This window comes from Phasianus colchicus, chromosome 26 (genome assembly GCF_987193195.1).
Source record: "Phasianus colchicus chromosome 26, bPhaCol1.hap1.1, whole genome shotgun sequence".
Taxonomy (NCBI): Eukaryota; Metazoa; Chordata; class Aves; order Galliformes; family Phasianidae; genus Phasianus; species Phasianus colchicus.
Window position 1 is genome coordinate 5,175,198 of NC_143461.1, and position 17,247 is coordinate 5,192,444.

Genomic DNA, 17,247 nt, shown 5'->3' on the forward strand with positions numbered 1-17,247 from the left:
GTCCGCCATGATCGGCGCCGGCGCAGCTCGGAGTTTTACTTCCGGGGTCAGAGGTGGTGGCGGGGCCGGAAGTGGCTCGCGCTGGGGGAGCACTTCCGGCGGGGCCTGGAAGCGGCGGCGGCGGCTATCGGCTATCGGCTATCGGCAGGTACCGGGCGGTCCGGGGCGAGGTTGGCACCGGAGCTCGGCGGAGCGGAGCCGCCCTGGGAGCGGGTTCGGGGCCGGAGCAGAACGCCGGGGCCTTCGCTGCGGGCCGGCCGCGGGGCTCCGGTTCCTGGGTCTCCGGGGCCGCCGTGCCGTGCCTCCGCGGTGCTGCGCAGCGCCGCCTCCCGAGGCAGCAGCGGGCCCGTCCCGGTGGGTGCCGCTGCCCCACGGCGTTTTGCTGCCAGGCCCCCCGAGGCCTTCACCGACATCCCGAGGCCACCCCAGGCCCCGGTACCGGCTGCGGGCTGGCCGTGGCGGTGCGGTGGGAGCTCAGCTCCTATCTCCCCGGGCCGGGATGGGGGAGCTCTGCTCACAAAGCGGTGATTTGTGAGCTCGGGGCTGCGGGGCCGCGATCTGCCCATGCTGCCCCTCAGGAAGCAGCTGTGGTACCGGTAGCTGCCCGGCGCTGTGTCCTGTGGGGCCTGGGCTGCTTCTCATCACACACTGCCACCCAGCAGCTTCTGAGGTCACTCACTGGACACAAGGAGAAGTTTTCTTTCTGCTCTTTGTGCGAAACCTGTGGGCTTTCTCATTTCTGCATTGTGATCCTGAGCCACTGATGGGCCTTACTGAAACCAGAGGCTCATTGCACAGCGATCACGCCGGCACCCAGGCTCTGCATGAGGAAAACTGGGAGCTGCCAGCTTGGGGTGGGATCTTGAGCTGCTCTTGGGAGTCCTCCCAGATATTCCTTATGCAGGCTGCACTGAGCTTGCATGTGCAGAGGAGGGGAGGCCCTGAGGCTGGTGCAGCTGGCAGGGGAATGCAGGCCCTGTGAGGTCTTATGGTGCTTTGCGAGCCCTGTTCACAAACAGAGCAGCTGGGCTGGAGCTGCAGAGGATGGTGTGGGGCTGACCAGGTGAAGGACAGCACAGGGAGTGTGGGCAGCTCACAGAAGGGCACTTGTCAGTGTATCTCTTCCCTTAGGAAGCTCAGACACATGTCAGCAGCAGTGAAACATCTGCAGCTGGTGGCTTTAAAGCAGCCCTCCCGCACTTTCCAGGTATCTCATCTTCAGTGCAGTGTTTGGTGCAAAGGCTGTCACTATCAAAAGAGGTGACATGAGAATTAGCTGTTGAAGTCGTCATGTGAGCTGAGAAGGCACATTAATAGGAAGTTGGGGGCGCGGGAGGAAAGGAGAAACGGTGTCACAAGATGGAAAGGCTTCTTGCTGTAAGACATGTCATTAGCATGCAAACGTGTGCTAATGAGAAGCTTGTGATTTGAATCTAAAAGACAGGAGTAGAAGAGGGAGAGGCTGCGGGCTGTGAGGGGGCTGCTGCAGCCTTTCCAGGGAGAGGTCCCATGTTGCTTTTGGCTTTTTCTCCAGGAAAGGAACATGACTGTGTCTCCAGAGCTTTTGGAACCCCAGCAGGTCCCTAGTGCAGTGTTGCTGGTGTGCATTGTGGCACTGAAAGCTCAGTAATTCATCTGGCACCTGGGAAGAGGCACATTTAGACATGCTCAGAGCAGCCTCTGCTCTCTGTCCTTTCTGCTTTTTGGTGGAACAACCCTATCCGAGCAGAAAATATTCTGACATTTTCAGTGTTTCTGTGCCACAGTGCCTCTGTTTTACTCTGAAGGTAAAACCCTTCTCACCGCTTCCTCCCCAGATCTCTGTGCTGTGGCTTCAGGACAGGCATCAGCTCTCACCTGGAAAGCTGGGGCTGAATAATCAATGGCTTTAGGCCAACAAGAGCCAGGGATGTCCCTGTCACCGTGGGGAGCAGGGCTGAGCATCTCACAGGGTGAGCCTAAAGCGCTCTGAAGTTGCCGGGGCTGCCTAAGTGCAAAGTGCTGTTTGAGTGGAGAGTGGTGACACTCTGCCACAGAGAAGGCGGCAGCCCCGCGCATCAGGCGATCTATTATTTAGCACTCACAGATGTCTGGAACTTTTCTCAGTTTGAGATGGGCCCCTCGCTCGTGGCAGCGAAGGGCCGCACTGGCTGTGGTTGATCTGAAGTGACACATCCTCGGCTCCTTCTGCAGGGCCGCAGGGAGCTGCTGGTGGGGACCTGACAGCCCCAGCTCCCTCCCTCCTTCCTTCTTTCCCTCCCCAAGGGCTGCAGCTCAGAAGCTGCTTGCACACAGACCCGAGGTTGTGGTTGCAGCAGTGTGGGGCAGCTCCTGCTATTGTCCCAGCATGTGGTGGCTGACTCTTCCTGTGGTTCTGGGCACAGTCCTGGGGCTTTTTCCCTCGGGCAGCTCTGACTGCAGTCTCCTGTTTTTGAGTGAGACTTGCTGTAATAAAACAGGTCTGACTCGGGTTCTAGAGGAAGCAGAGCTGCTGGGGCAGCAGCTAATCCAGTAACAAATGCAGTTGTTTGGAGAGGGAAAATCTTTGAACATGAGTATTTTGGAGAGAATGAGTTTGTCCTGGTGCAGTAGCTGTGGATCACAGTGGGGTGAAAATCTGGGGACAGCAGCCCCCTGCTTTGGCACCTTTCTCCCTGTTTGTCTCAGGCGTGTGCTCAGCTGCATGCTTTGTTAGCACAGCAGCCTCCTTGTGCACTGCTGACGGAAGGGAAACGTTTTCACACAATGGCTGGCACGGCTGCCTGAAAACAGGCGTCAGCCTCGGCACCCCGGCCCGCTCACGTGGTGGCTGTGCACCCAGCACTGCCAGGACCAGCGCCAATGGTGGCTGATCCCTGCCATAAAGCTGAGCCGTGGGGCTGTTGGTGGCCAGCTTCTGTCTCCCTGCAGCGGGCAGAAGGGGTGGGGGTCTCTGTGCTGGTGCAAGGGGCAGGGTGCAAGCCCTGAGTGAGCTCTCTTGTGCTTTATGCTAACCTAAAAGGCAGCCTGTCATGGTTCAGCCTGGTTTCTGTGACATGATGTGGGATAGCAGTGGAAAACTGTGAAACCGTGCCATGGTGTTAGCCTTTTCCAGTAGGAACGGTGTAAAACAGACAGCATCCAGCTGAGCTGGTAACAGGATTGTGTGCCTGGAGGAAAGGTATCATGTGCACGTTTCCTTTCTGTGCTTGCCTGCCTGCCGCTGACAGCACTGCTGAGAACAGGAGGGTGACACCCCCGGGCGTAAGGCTGTGGCATTTCTCCCCCAGGCTTCCCGTGTTGTCTCTCCATAGGTGATGTTGTGGCTCTGCAGATGTGGCCCTGACTGACGTAGGCCCCAAGTTACTTGGGCCAAGGATGAGCAAGCCGACAGACCTGCAGCACGACCTGGAACGGAGCCTCCCAGCCATTGCATCCATCAGCACCTCGCTTTCCCAGAGCCAGGGCTTCTCCCCATACTGCTACTTCTCTCCAGAGAAGAGGAAAGCCATCTCAGATGTGAGGAGGACCTTCTGTCTCTTTGTCACCTTCGATCTGCTCTTCATCTCTTTGTTGTGGATAATCGAATTGAATGTAAGTTGGGAAAAACAAAGGTGTGGAGTCTTTCCCCTCTTAAGTTGTGCTTTTGTAAATTTGGCTTCCTTTGCGTTAATTGCTGTGTTTCAGAAGTTTCAGGCCAAGTCTTTGTTTGCTCTTCCCAACGCTCTCTGATTTGCACTGGCTGAGAAATCAGTGCACAGTCAGTTCTAGCTGAGGTCCAGTTCATTTCCTGTTAGCGGGCCTCATTGTGGCTGCCCGGGGTCGTTAACACCACGCATGCAGTGCTGGGTGTTGTCATGTAATGAGATCTGTGGCTGTGGGATTGGGAGGGTGAGCCGTTGGCCAAGTTTCTCTCCTGCCCTCTTAAAGAGAATCTACTCTCTGCGTGTGCCAAGCAGCTGCCAGCTTTGCTGAGTGCCTAGTTCTGGAAACCTCGGAGAGAGAGAGGAGGGGAGCGCAGACCTTCCTCGCACCGCCCAGCTGGAGGGCACAGACAAAAAGGGCTTTGAGCTTTGGACCCAGAGTGCTGCTGCTAATCTCTGCTCCTGTGAACTGGAGGTGCCGCTCTGCCACAAAGGAGCCGGCGGTTTCAGTCCCCTCTGCAGAGGCTTTGTGCCAGCACGGGGTGCTGCGTTTGCTCTTTCTGTCAACTGTTGCAACGAACGAGGAAATCTCGTTTATTTACTTCAATCTCATCAGGTCAAAGTTGTTCCCTGGGCTACGTTTATTTATTTTTTTCCCCTCCACCAGTCCCAACTAGTTTGGCCGCAATGGGGAATGGGTTTCAGGTTGCAGGTACTCGATGTCCTCGCACAGAACAGCCTGATTGGAAAGACAAGATGATCAGATAGACCCCGCTGCTTCTGCAGGCAGCCCTCCGGTGTCTGGCCTTTGTTTATCAGCACTGGATCCTGCGCTCACTTAGCGGCTCTTATCTCTGCCCAGCTTATCTCCTGCAGTGTCTGCACGTAACGGATTGCCTCGGCCAGCAGCTCCATCACCCCGTGCTCTGCCAAGAGGCTGCAGTGACCCCCACAGCCTTGTGGAAGCACGGCAGCTCTGGGGCAGCATTCCTGTGATGCCGATGGTGCCCTGGACCCCAGCCTCCTGCTCCCTTCTTGTTTTTCTGGGCTCTCCAGAGCAGTGCTTTTCTGCAAATCCCAACCTGCAGCCCTGGGGAAATGGCAGCGTGGTCGTCAGGGTAATTCTGAGCGTAGGTCTTGCAGGTAGCCATTAATGAGTGACTAACTGGTGATATTTAGGCCCCGAGCCGAGATGCTGCATATTTAAGGCTATTAGGACGACTTATTTGCCTAGTTATGAAGAGCAATGAGTTTATATCGTGACTAATGCTTTTTTTATCAAATGGTTTCCTTTGCTGCAAGATAAGCTGAGCAAATTGGCCTTCGTTAAATGTCTGTCTCCTGCAAACTGTCATTCTGCGAGCTTGCTGCTCTCAGAGACAAAGAGGTGCCTCAGTCAGCTCTTCTTACTTGTTCATATGTAAACTGAAACACCTCCCAAAAATTGTAATTCAGAGCCTCAGTTGAGTTCTGTTCCCTCTCTAACATCTCCTAGCAGAGCAGTGCTGCTGGGAAGAGGCTCTGTGGGTCCCTTTCAGTGCAGGATTTGTGTGGTGGCTGCTCATTGAAGCTGTCTGGTGCAAGCCCTGCAGCCTCAAATCTAAAGCAGCAGTGCAGAACTGCTCACCCCCTCCCCTCCCTGACTGTTAAGCAGCAGCCCTGACCTAGAGGGACCACTTCCCAATGGCTGCCTCGTCTGTCCTTGGACTGGCTGACGAGAGGGTGCCAGGGCACCACTCTGCCAAGAACTGGCCTGAGATCCACCAACTTGTTTCTCACAGATCATCAAACAGCTGTCAGCATATACCAGCTTCCAGGCCAGCTGGGCTGTGTTCAAACCAATAGCCTAAAGGTGAAGCATTTGTTCCAGTTACCTGAGCCATCCACTTCCTCATAAACAGCGATTCCAAGCTCCTGAGAACAGGATTTATGGTGTCAAAAGCATTGAGGCTGTCAAGCCCCACATTTTTTAGGGGTGAGATAAGAGAGCTCTTTGAGATTTTTCCACGCCCTCTTACAATCCTGCAGAATCCTGGTTTTGCCTCTTCAGGCTTTCCTTGTGTTTCTGTGTGTTTGTGGCCTTCGGACCCCTCTCCTGCCGTGTCACAAGACAGATGTTTTGGGTGTCCAGAAGTGCTTCCTGGGGCTTTTCACCTGCCTTGTGTTTCCTCCTGTACAGCTGAGTCTGTCCCCAGAATCTCACTGGAAGCGATGGGCACAAAGTGGGAGGTTCTGTCCTTTAGGCTGCAAGAGACAGAGGGCTTTAGGCTGCGGGGGTGGTGATCTGCTGCCACGGGTTGTGCTGAGCCAAGTAACAGCTTTTCCATGTGAGGAAGCCCCATGTAGAAGTGTTTAATGTACTGGTGTGCTGTTGCAGCCCCGGCTGCCCTCATTGTGAAGCAGAAATGTGCTGCTGCATCTTCCCGTGGTCCTGTGCCAGCAGAGGATCCTGCACTGTACATTTGTATGCTTAATGCATAACCTGACCCAGCAGTAGCCTCTGGACACCGCTTGGCCGGGTTCTTTCTATCATTAGTTTCTTATCAGTGCACTCAATAGCTTTCTCATTTCCTGTCTCCTCTTCAGACCAAGGATGGCATTCAGAAGAACCTGAAGAATGAAATCTTCGAGTACAATTTTAAGACCTCTTTCTTTGACATATTTGTGAGTATCCCAGCCTGCTGCCAGTGGGGCGGTAGCTCGGAGCTCAGCGTGGCTGTGGGGTTGGTGGGGAGGGCAGCTGGGGGTCTCCCACATCCCTGCTGCTCCTGGCCCAGCACTCAGGCAGCTCACAGCCCCCCCGCCGCACTGCTGACCCCACCTGGCTATAGGTGGTGAGGTCCCAAGGGGGCTGCGTCCTTCCAGCACCTGGCAGGGGGACAAGGACACCATCTATATCAATGGCTTTTTGTTTTGAAAGGTCTTGGCTTTCTTCCGATTTTTTGTGTTGCTGCTGGCCTATGCGGTTGTAAGGCTGCGCCACTGGTGGGTCATAGCGGTAAGAAGGCAGTTTTTGTTTTCCTGTTTTCAGTTTGAGCTCTTTGCCTAGAGTTTGCCGAGATCTGAGATACGTGATTTTATTTTCCAGGTCACTACGTTGATATCCAGTGCCTTCCTGATTGTGAAGGTCATCCTCTCCGAGGTTGGTTTCCTCGGGCTCACAGGGGATTGCTTTGTGATTGCTTGTCGCTGCTGTTTTCCATTTTGTGTAAACTCCCTGTGACTTTTGCTTTTTTCCACTCAGCTTCTCACCAAAGGGGCGTTCGGCTACTTACTTCCCATCGTCTCGTTTGTCATTGCTTGGTTAGAGACTTGGTTCCTGGATTTTAAAGTCCTCACTCAGGAAGCAGAAGAGGAACGATGTAAGTATTCTGCTCCTCTGGCAGAACCCAGCAGAGCAGGCCACCAAGCCTGGGCTTTCTGCTGCTTTGGCAGCACCTTGGCAGAAATGACATTTATGGAGAAGTGATCTCCAGGCTGGCTGTGACGGGAAGTGGCTGATTCAATTCTGTTACAGTATACGAGTCCCTTCAAGGGAAGAATATACCAGATTATGAAAAGCGTCTTTTAATTGAGAAGAGAAAAACATGCCAAATTCTCCAGTGTCTGGATACTGAAGCCAGGCGTATTGGAAACAGAGCTCACCTCCACATCAGTGAAAATGTTTTGAAACAGTGGGACAAATGCCAGGCGGATGGTGGGACTCTCCAGATTGTGAGATCTGTCTTCAGTTCGGGGCTGGAGACCTTTGGAGAGGAATGATGCAAAGTTCTATTACGGGGGTGCAGCATGGGTTACTGTGTGTGAGATTTCTCAGTCTCTAGTCATTGAGGTCGGATTAAACTGGGACTGAATCTCTCTGACCTAATGCTTCATAAATGACTGCGTGTGGCAGGGCACCTGTCCCTTCCAAGGGTCCTTCTAGGGAGTGGGTGCTCGGTCTGTGTAATGCAGCTGTAATGTAGAGCAGCAGTGCTATTACAGCACGAGGGCTTAGTCGTTCTCCCAGGCTTCTCTGACGAAAGAGAACTGGGAAATGGCACATAAACTGAGAAGTATTTGTCAAGTGAGGCTGGACCAGAAATGCACTGAATGACTGGAAAACACCAGAGGATGTTTGGGTCTTGCAAGAAGGCTTTAAGATGAAAAATGATCAAGTGTTTAATGCCTCTATTGGATTAGGCTCGGGTTCCAAATTGCTTCCAGGGGAAGCTCTTATTTAATTAGATGCTTAATCGCCTTTGGATTTGACAGGCAAAAGAGCCCATTGATCTCCATGCAGATAAAATGTCTCAAACAAAAGATGAGGCAATAGGAGCTGAAAAGCTTGTGGGCTGGCTGGTGTCAGTGCGGGCAGAGCAGCTGTGTCTGGCAGAAAGTGGCTGGGAGGCTGGAGAGGGGAGATCTGGAGCGGGAGGACGGGGCCTCCAGCCCCCTTGTTTAGGACTTTGCATGTGAAACCTGCTCTGCTTTGCAGGGTACCTGGCAGCCCAGGCTGCAGCTGCCCGTGGGCCCCTGCTGTACCCTGGAGCCCTTTCCGATGGGCAGTTCTACTCCCCGCCGGAGTCCTTTGCAGGTAACATGCTCTGCTCCCATCCCACGTTCCTCTGGATGCTCCTTGCCCCTATTACTGCCCTCTGTCTGAGCTGTGTCTCATTAGCCCAGCTCTTGGCAGACGCCGGCAGCAAGGCCTCCAAAAATGGGTGTTGCAGAACCTCTCCTTGCCCCATGCTGGTGCCCCGCTGCCGTGGTGCCATGGAGCAGCAGGATCATGCTCAGCCTGACTTTGGCTCTGTGGGAAATGAGAGCATTTTGTGGTCTTGGGGTTAAATGCTCTTAAGCTGCAATTAAAGTGCTTGTGGTTAAACGCTGCCCTCAGTATGAAGGCATGGGGGTGAATCGCTGAGAGCAGGTGAGGGTCGGAGCTGGCAGAGTGCTGCTGCCTTGTGCTGGCTGTGAGACCATCCCTGCTCAGCAGCCAGCAGGCATCAGCCAGAGCAGTTGTCCCAGTGTTGCTGACACCCAGGGCACACTCAGTGCCCACAGCCTGGCTGGTAGCAGAGCAGCACCTGGCAGCAACAGGGGAGACAGGACCTGGGCTGTGCTGGGGTCACACCCCCTGGTAGCATTGTTTGATCCGTGAGGAGGTCAGGGGGAGATGTACAAATGGGCTCTTTGTTACCTGTGTGTTAATTGTGTGTTTCACCCGAGGGTCGGATAACGAGTCGGATGAGGAAGGTCCGGGAAGGAAAGCGTTGACAGCTCAGGTAAATAGAGACAGACAATCCTGTCCCTCGTGTCACAGCCCTTTGTCTGGGGATGTTTGCTGAGGTGCTCTGCCTGCCCCACGGGAGCAGTGGCATCGTGGCTGCAGCACGAGGGGTTCTCTGAGTGACACAGAGCGTTAGCCAGCTTCTCCCCTGCAGTGTTCCCCAGGGATGTGGCTCTGACTCTGCCTCTCCCCCCTTCCCTGATCCTGTAGTCACCTACCAAAAGGGCACAGCCTTGAGCAACCTCGCTGAATTCTAGCGAGCGGGGTGGTTCTCACCTCCCTGAAGTCTGGCTGGGCACACGCTTCTCTGTGCTGCTTTCCAAGTGGTTCTGCTGCTGTTCAGCTCCAGTTCTGGCGCTTTCACAGAAGGAAGCTCGATGCACCTCGCAGCCCTTTGCCTGCTGGAAACCCTTGCACTAAGGCAAGAGAGTTGCTGGTGGGCGCAGCTGGTGTGTGGATGCAAGCCAGGGCAGGAAGCGTGACTTCAGGCTCCAAAATGAGGCCTCTGTGCCCTGAATTTAAGAGATTGGTGTGGTGTGGTGATGGGAGGTAGCCCACTTCCCTCTGCCAGCCCTGGGAGCAGGGTAGCAAACCTTGCACACGCACATGTGGAGCTTTCTGCAAACCCTGCTAGTGAAATGTTCCCTTCTCTCCTAGGAGAAAGAATATGTCCGACAAGGCAAAGAAGCTATGGAAGTTGTGGACCAAATCCTCGCCCAGGAGGAGAACTGGAAGTTCGAGAAAAACAATGCAAGTGTCCCCCACTCCCCACTGCTGGGCAGTGCTGGCAAAAAGCACGGATGGCTTAGCAAAAACTGGAGGACAAACGAGGCTTTTGAAACCTCCTTGCAACATGAAAAATTAACAAGCGTTACAATTACCTGATTGAATTAGGAATCTATTCCAGCTCAGTTAAATGTAAAATCCCCTCTTATTTAATTAGACGTTTAATTGCCTTCCCATTTGACGGGAGAGAGCCCATCACTCCTCCCTCTCAACGGCAGGCGGGCAGGGGTGAGCAGCTCACCTTTGGTGAGTGTGAGGGCTGCAGAGCATCGTGCTTTTAGAAACATAGCAGGGTCTGGGGAGGCTCTGGCTGGTTGGGCTACAACCATTCTTGGAGCAGGAGTGTGTGGGGCACAGGCAGCTCCTGCTGCAACCCCCCCCCTTCCTCAGGACAGGGACGTTGTGGACAGTGGAATGTGTATCAGGGAGCTCTGACATGCATTTTTCCTCAAGCTACAGCAAGGTTTTCTGGGGTAGCTGAGGCTCCTTTCTCTCTCTGTAGAGTGGTGTGAAAGTGCTAGTGCCTTTGTCCCCCCTAAAATCAACCTTGTTTTCTACTTGTGGGCTTGCAATGCAGTTGAGGTGAGAGTCCTGCAAACTGCAGTCTCATCTGGTATTTAAAATTCCCCTGTCAAGTGATCCATTGTTTGATGCCAAACTAGCTGGGCAGATTGTTTTCTTTATCCAAAGGGGGATGGATTTAAATAGACTAATCAGAGTTTAACACAGGGCTAATGATGAAAGGTTATCATCTGTCCATCCCTAACCCCTCCAGGGAGTCTCTTCTCAGATGTAGGTAACAACAGCAGTGCTGGCAAACTAACCCCTCTCTCATACAGTGGTGTTGGTAGCTTGCTACAAAGAGAATTTGACCTTGAAACTGAGTTTGCAGGCTGGCACAGTGTGGATTCTTTTCCTGTCTCATCACTGCTGCTTCTCTGGATGTTGTTTTGTTTATGGAAATCTGTGCATGGGCATCTGAAATGGGCTCAGTGCCGTTCCTGTTCTGGGGCTTGCTGCCTGGCGTGGGGGAGCAGGAGCAGTTTGGGGCCAAGAGTGGCCCTATGGAATGGTCCTGGAGTGGGCGAGCTCCTGCAGGCCTCCTGCAGTGCCCAGAGACCATCAGGCCTCACCTTAGGTAGAAGCAGTTAATGTTATTTTGCCAGCATGAATGAAACTTTCTTGTTTCTTGCACAGGACTTCGGTGATGTTGTTTACACTTTTGAAATACCTTTCCATGGCAAGACCTTTATTTTAAAGGTAAGAGCCTTCCTGTTTTGCTTCCTTAGCCTGTGTGTTACATACAAAATCACTGCTCTGCTTGGAGCCACGGCTCAGCTTTCACGCTCTCTCCTGGCCCTGGCAGCACAGGTCAGCCTGCAGAGCACTCTCTTTGCTTGAGACAGATGAACTGCTCTGCACGCTTTAGGAAATCTCTCCAGGAAAACCCCTTGGCTGGCAGACAAACTCCCCGGCAAATATGCTGGGCCCCAGTCTTTGCTGGTGGAAGTGGGAGCAGGTGACTGCAAGACTCGCTTCCAACCCCAGCATCTAGGACTAATCTGACCAAGGAGGCTAATTGCAACTAATTGCCAGCAAGACCAGGGCTGAGCGTGTGTCTGCTGCTGCCTGGCATTGAGAAGAGCTGCTCGGAAGTGCCATGCTCTGTGCCCTCTCGCTGGAGTGGCTTGGCTGTAAACCATGCTTTAATGAAGCATTGGTGCTGCGGTGGCTTTTCTTTGTTCCAGTGCATATGCTGCCTCGCTGGCAGAGCTGCTGGAGGAGCAGTTCTGTGTTGGTGAGGCAAAGCTGGATGGTCCCGCTCTGCTGCATTAACCGTTTGCTTCCGAAGATCCCCAGTCCCACGAGGACGTGGAGAAATGAATGTTAGCTGTGCTGGAGTTCTGGGAATCTTTTTGGTGACTTTCCAGAGCAATTGCACATGCAGCAGAATTGCTGAGAAGGTGGGGTGAGGGCAGAGGGGCCTGAGATCATTCTGTCTGTCTGTGTGGCCGTGGTGCAGATGGATGCTTGTCCCCCTTCCCAGCAGGCAGCAGCTCAGTGACTGCTGATCCCCAGTTCTGATCCCCATGCATGCCCTTCTCCCTCTTTGGCAGTGGGTAACAGCGTTGGCTTTGCAGCCTCACCACTGTCCTCCTGCTTCCTCCCAGTTGTTCTTTCTGATCTGCTTTGCGTTCCTTAGGAAAAATAATCATACCCAAGTGGAGCAAGGGACTGGCTGACTGCTCTGTCTCTGTCCTCAGGCTTTCCTGCAGTGCTCTGCTGAAACAGTTTACCAGGAGGTTATTCTCCAGCCCGAGAAGATGATCCTGTGGAACAGAACAGTGGCAGCTTGCCAGGTGAGCGTGCCGGACAAAGATGGCTTAATCACAGGAGCTCCTTGAAGCGGAGAGCTGCAGCTTCCCAGCCCAGCACCGGCTGTCAGCGGTGCCCAGGCCCTACTGGAGCTGAGCTGGATCAGAGTCACCGAGGCGTTAAATCTCCGCCGCTCATCCGTACGATCCGAATGCTCTGTGGCGGCCAGCTGCGTGGCTGTGCCCATCCAAAAGCCCATGAGGTGGGCAGGGAGCTGGGCCAGTGCCTGAGCCAAGCCTGCTTCTGCTTGGTGCCGTTTGGCGCTGCCGGCGTGGCGGGGATCCGAAGGGAACGCCTGTGCTCCCCCCAGAAAGGTGGAGGGGCAGACAAACCTGTGTGTGTGCACTGCCACAGAGCTCATCCCCTGCCACCACCCCCCGAATCAGCTGCTGAAGCTGCTCTGCGTGCTCCCAGCTGTGAGGGGCTGCAGTGCCCAGCTGTTGGCACCTGCAGATGCAGGCTGAAGAGTTTTCTTTCCTTTCTCCCAGATCCTGCAGCGGGTTGAAGACAACACGATCGTTTCATACGACGTAGCAGCTGGGGCTGCAGGCGGTGTCGTTTCCCCCAGGTCAGTTTCTTTCACTGTTTTGTACTGAGCCTCTGAACACCGTCCTATAAAACACAGAGAGAAGCCTCTGACCACAGTGAGAGCCAGCAGGTGATGTGCCCAGCATCCACCCAGCAGGGCTGGGTGCCATCCCTAAGGCAGGGAGTCCCTCAAGTCCCTTACGGACACCTCTGGCAGGAGTCTCATAGCTCAGAATCTGTCCCAGTCGCTCTCTCTGTCTCCCTGCTGCCTGTGTTTTGTCCATATGTTGACATACCTCTGCCACAGCCTTTCCCAGCAGCCCCAGGCATGTGATCTGCTCCTTCAAAGTCTCACGCACATTTCAAAGCTGTCGTTGCCCTTTCTTTGCTCAGGGATTTTGTGAACGTGCGGCGGATCGAGAGAAGAAGAGACAGGTACATTTCCTCAGGGATGTCGACCACGCACAGCCTGAAGCCTCCACTCTCCAAGTATGTCAGGTAAGAGGCAGATTTTTTTATTTTTTTTATTTTTTTTAGCTGATATCTGACACACGCTTTGCTTAAGCTTAGGGCAGAGAGCCACTTAAATGAGAGCCCTGCTGTCTTTCTGGCACCGTTTGCAGGAAGCTAATCTATTTGTGGAACCAAACCTTGCTTCCCTTGTTCTTCTTCCTTTGTTAAAGAAACGCTCTGTGCTGTTGAGTGCTGCTCGGGCGTTTCCCAGCTCTGCTCTGGGGAGCGGAGGTGCCGACAGTAACAGCCCAAACCCCAACCCCTTCTGCATCCTGTTTGTGTAGCAGCCAATTCCCAAACAGGGCCAGCTGCCATTTCGGAGGGGCAGTGAGCAGCTGCCCATGTCTTTCTGTGAGCCTCTCGGATGCCTTTTGCTTCTCGTAAGCCACTCACTTACTGACTTTAAAGTCTGCAGGCACCGAGGGACGTTTCTGGGGGTGAAATGAGCTGTGTTGGGGTGGGACAGGTCCCAGAGCACCAGTGGGGTCCCAGCCTCTCCCTTTCCACAGGGCTGGTTTCACGCAGCTGCTGATGGATCTCAGCAGGGCTAGTCTCATCACACAAGGTTCCTTGTTACTGCCTGTGCTGCTGCCTGGGGCCCAGCTGTGCCACTTCACGCACTGACTTTGTTTTTCCTAATAATCTGGTTAAAGTAATTGACATTTTAACTCAGAGACGTTATAGCTGCCTCAGTCTATTTAAGAGCTGGGGACTTCGGGGCCCAGAAAAATCTGTTAACAAATGTATGCAGCAAAAATAGTGCGTGTTCCTGAGCAGGGAAGGGAAATCTGTATTTGGGTTGTGTGTGCAAGCGCAGCTCTCGTCTCCGAGACACTCAGATGGTTTGAGGAAGGCTGCAGAGACACAGTGGTGTGTGCTGAGCTTGGCCTGACCGTGTGGTGCTTCGCAGGGACCCACTTGTTTGCACCCATTTCTGCAGTGCTGTGTCTCTGCAGCCTCCCAGCAGTGCAGTGCCAGTGTCGGCCAGGCCAGAAGTCTGGAGGCAGCCTGGTGGCAGCCCCAGCACTGCTGCCGTGGGAAACCTGCTGGGCAAATTGTGTTTGCTCGTGTGCTCATAGTCAAGCCAGATTCCTTCCTGGACACTCTGAGCATCTGCTTGTGCCCCGCTGGGCTGCTGTCCTCACAGTCAGGTGAGGGGCTGTGGCTGCAGGAGCCAATGTGGGGTCGATGCAGTGCAAGCAGGGCATTGGGGAGTAGCTCCACGGCCTTCCCACATTGATTTGGTGCTGTTATTTCCCTGAAGGGGTGAGAACGGACCTGGAGGATTCATCGTATTGAAGTGCCCCAGCAACCCCCGGCTCTGCACTTTTATCTGGATTCTAAACACGGACCTGAAGGTAAAGCACTGATGTGTGAGTGTCATGGCTGTGTCCCAACCCCAGCAGAGCTCATTGGTGTGCTTCTAGAGCTCTACATATTGCAGGACAGGTGCTGAGGACCTGCCCTGTGCTTCCAACTGGGCAGTGCAAGGGCTGCTGTACTGCTGCAAGCCTCTCCTGGGCACGGCTCTGGGCTGCTCTTGGAGGCTGCAGTAGTGGGACCTGAGTTTTGCAGACAGAACCTGATCACCACCTGGAAATCTCCCTCTTTCCCCCTGAAGTTTTCCCAGTGCAGATCTGGGAAACCATTCCTTACCTGACAGGTCTTGGTTACGGGGCTTCAGCTCTGTGCGGGACTGGGAAGAGGTGATTTCATCCTCTTTGGAGACCAACATTAGTTGGACATGGAAGTGTTGCCTGGCTGCGTGCTGCTCCCAGGAACCTACTGCAGGGATGAATCACTTGCTCCCAGACACCTCGGCACAAACACAGACACCCGTGGAGCTGCGGGGCTGCGGCCGCATGCGGAGAGCAGCGCTTCAGCCCCGCGCCGTGACCCAAATCCGGAGCTATTTGTGGAGCTGCATGCAGAGTCCTTGCTGGTGGCCGGGACAAAGGCAGCAGGCAGGGAGCTGGAGGGGCAGGGGGGGGACATTGCCCTGTTTTCTTCCTGCGCTGAATCGCGCCAAGGTTGGTGTGGAAACGGCGCTGCAGCAGCGAGCACAAAGGCTCCATTCATCAGCACTGCGCTGCAACGCTGCGCGGCCCCCTCCCCTCCCACAGCCCTTCCCTCCCACGGAGCAGCTCAGCTACTGTGCTTCTTGGATTGGGCTCTGAAAAGGCTTCATGGAAGCGATTCTCTTGGCAGCTCCTTGGCTGGGACATGGCACGGCTGTGCCCGGCCCCGCTGCCCCTGGCTCTGCTTGGCACAGGGCTGGCGCTGGAGGTGCTTTTCCTTCGTGCAGATGTCTCCTCCACCTCTTCCCTCCCTCTGTAGTGGTGGAGGGAAATCAGCTCCATCTTGCACAACTGAGCTGGGAAAGAGGAGGTCCCCCCTCTGTGCTTCCCAGGACTTGGAGTGCTCTCCTGCTGCTGCTGGAAGAAATGCCAGAGCAGCCGAGCTATTAATAATGCTTCCACCATCTTCCTGAAGGGCTCTGCTGCTGCTCAGACTCCTCGTCGGTGCTGCCTTGGTATTTCCTTTGGCCCTGACGGGGTATTTATAGCCCATGGCTCATCCCTTCCTCCAGCGAAGGGCAAGGGTTGCACACGTGTGTGTGTGTGTGTGTGTGTTTGTGTCTGTGCTGGCACTTTGCCCCACAGCTCAATTTGGAGAGGTGCCCAAAATGGCCCCGGACGCACAGCCGGGTGCTGTCCCAGCCCCAAAGGGTGGAGGGAAAGCCTGCTCTGTGGAAAAGCCCTGCAGTGGGGGCTGCAGGAGCCCTTCCCCACATCCATGGGGCTTTTCCTGTGCCCTGGGCAGGGGGACGTGGCCCCCTCCTCCCTCTCTGCACCTCAGCACCTGCCCCGCTCCCAGCCCAGTGCTGCTGCCTTCCCCCGCAGAGCCTGGGCTGATTTTCTTACGAGATAATGGAGCACGGGCCGAGGCGGTGCGGGTTGAGTCGTGCAGGGCTTTTTAGGGAAATCAAAACGTGGTTCAGTTCCTCCCCCAGATTCAACTCCCTGAGAGCAGCAGCTCCCCGCTGCGGTGTGCAGCCCCAAGCTGGAGGGGGCCATCCCCACACCTGATGGGCACCCAGAGCGGGGGTTCTGCAGGGGTTTTCCACCTTCCTCTGGCTTGCTGCGCTCATTGCACTGCCACCCTCACTCATGTACTGTTTCCTCTGCTCTCTTCGCAGGGTCGCCTGCCCCGGTACCTCATCCACCAGAGCCTGGCAGCCACCATGTTTGAGTTTGCCTTCCACCTGCGGCAGCGGGTCAGTGAGCTCTGCAGCAAGCCCTGAGCACCGTGCTCTGCCCCTGCTGGACTGGATGTGGGCAGGCAGGGGGGGCTGCTCCTCTCCTTCCCCGTCGAACCGGAGCCCTGGAGCTGCCTTGTGGTGTGTGCCAAACCCCCGTCCTGATCTGCCCTGCAGCTGGGATCTGCCCTGTGCTTGGTCTCCCCCCCACATTGAGTCTGGGGGCTCATTTGCACCCCCAGGCTGCTGTGCTGAGGGTGAGGGTTTCAGAGGAGAAAGCCACTCAGGGTGAGCACGTAGTTCTCACATGTCCCCTGTCACGTGCCACTCACACATGGGGACAAAGCACAGCTCCTGTGTGGCTCATGGGCACCTTCCCCTGCGTGGGGGGCTGCTGTGGGGACCCTCGGGGCACTCCCCTGCGGCTGCCCCCCACTGTGGGATGTTCCTGAGCTCGTTTAGCCCCCCAGCATACAGCCCTGCAGGTGTGGGATCAGAGCCTTCCACCTTCCCCAGGGGCTGTGGGGGCGAGTACAGCTTCGTGCTACCTGCACTGCTGCCACGTTCTGCTCTGTCATGGGAAGCAGCGTGGAGCTGCCCAGGCGTGGGTGCCAGCAGTGGGGGGGGAGAGGGGGGAAGTGCCCGTGGAACCCCCCCAGGGGCTGGACCTGGGGTCTCTGCCCCTTTACCAGTGCTTGTCCTGGTGCCCCTGTTGGTACCGGGGGGCACCTCTGGCTGGCATCTGTCAAAATAAAGAGCCTTGCACTATTTGCAGCCCGCTGCTTTCCTTGTGCCCTTTGTAACTCGATCGAATAAAAGCAGGAGGAGTGCTTGCCTGGGGGGGGGAGAGAGAGGGGGGCAGGCAAAAGGAATGTGCCCAGGGCTCCTGC

The 17,247-nt window shown here is 55.2% G+C and overlaps 1 protein-coding gene across 1 annotated transcript; it reads left to right on the forward strand.

Annotated features, from left to right (window-relative positions):
• The first annotated feature begins 29 nt into the window (after positions 1 to 29).
• Positions 30 to 17,142, forward strand: STARD3 (StAR related lipid transfer domain containing 3). The gene is made up of 15 exons (XM_031600719.2): positions 30 to 148; positions 3,294 to 3,573; positions 6,210 to 6,287; positions 6,544 to 6,621; positions 6,712 to 6,765; positions 6,868 to 6,985; positions 8,101 to 8,199; positions 8,835 to 8,890; positions 9,553 to 9,645; positions 10,879 to 10,941; positions 11,946 to 12,041; positions 12,546 to 12,625; positions 12,979 to 13,083; positions 14,363 to 14,456; positions 16,298 to 17,142. The coding sequence occupies exons 2-15, from the start codon at positions 3,358 to 3,360 to the stop codon at positions 16,400 to 16,402; spliced, it is 1,335 nt and encodes a 444-aa protein (XP_031456579.1). The 5' UTR covers positions 30 to 148; positions 3,294 to 3,357; the 3' UTR covers positions 16,403 to 17,142.
• Positions 17,143 to 17,247: the final 105 nt, after the last annotated feature.

Coding starts and splice junctions, on each gene's coding strand:
- STARD3 (XM_031600719.2), top strand. CDS start 3,358: ATGAGCAAGCCGACAGACCTGCAGCACGACCTGGAACGGAGCCTCCCA. Junction 6,766..6,867: donor TGAAGGTCATCCTCTCCGAG/GTTGGTTTCCTC, acceptor TTTTCCACTCAG/CTTCTCACCAAAGGGGCGTT. Junction 12,042..12,545: donor GAACAGTGGCAGCTTGCCAG/GTGAGCGTGCCG, acceptor CCTTTCTCCCAG/ATCCTGCAGCGGGTTGAAGA.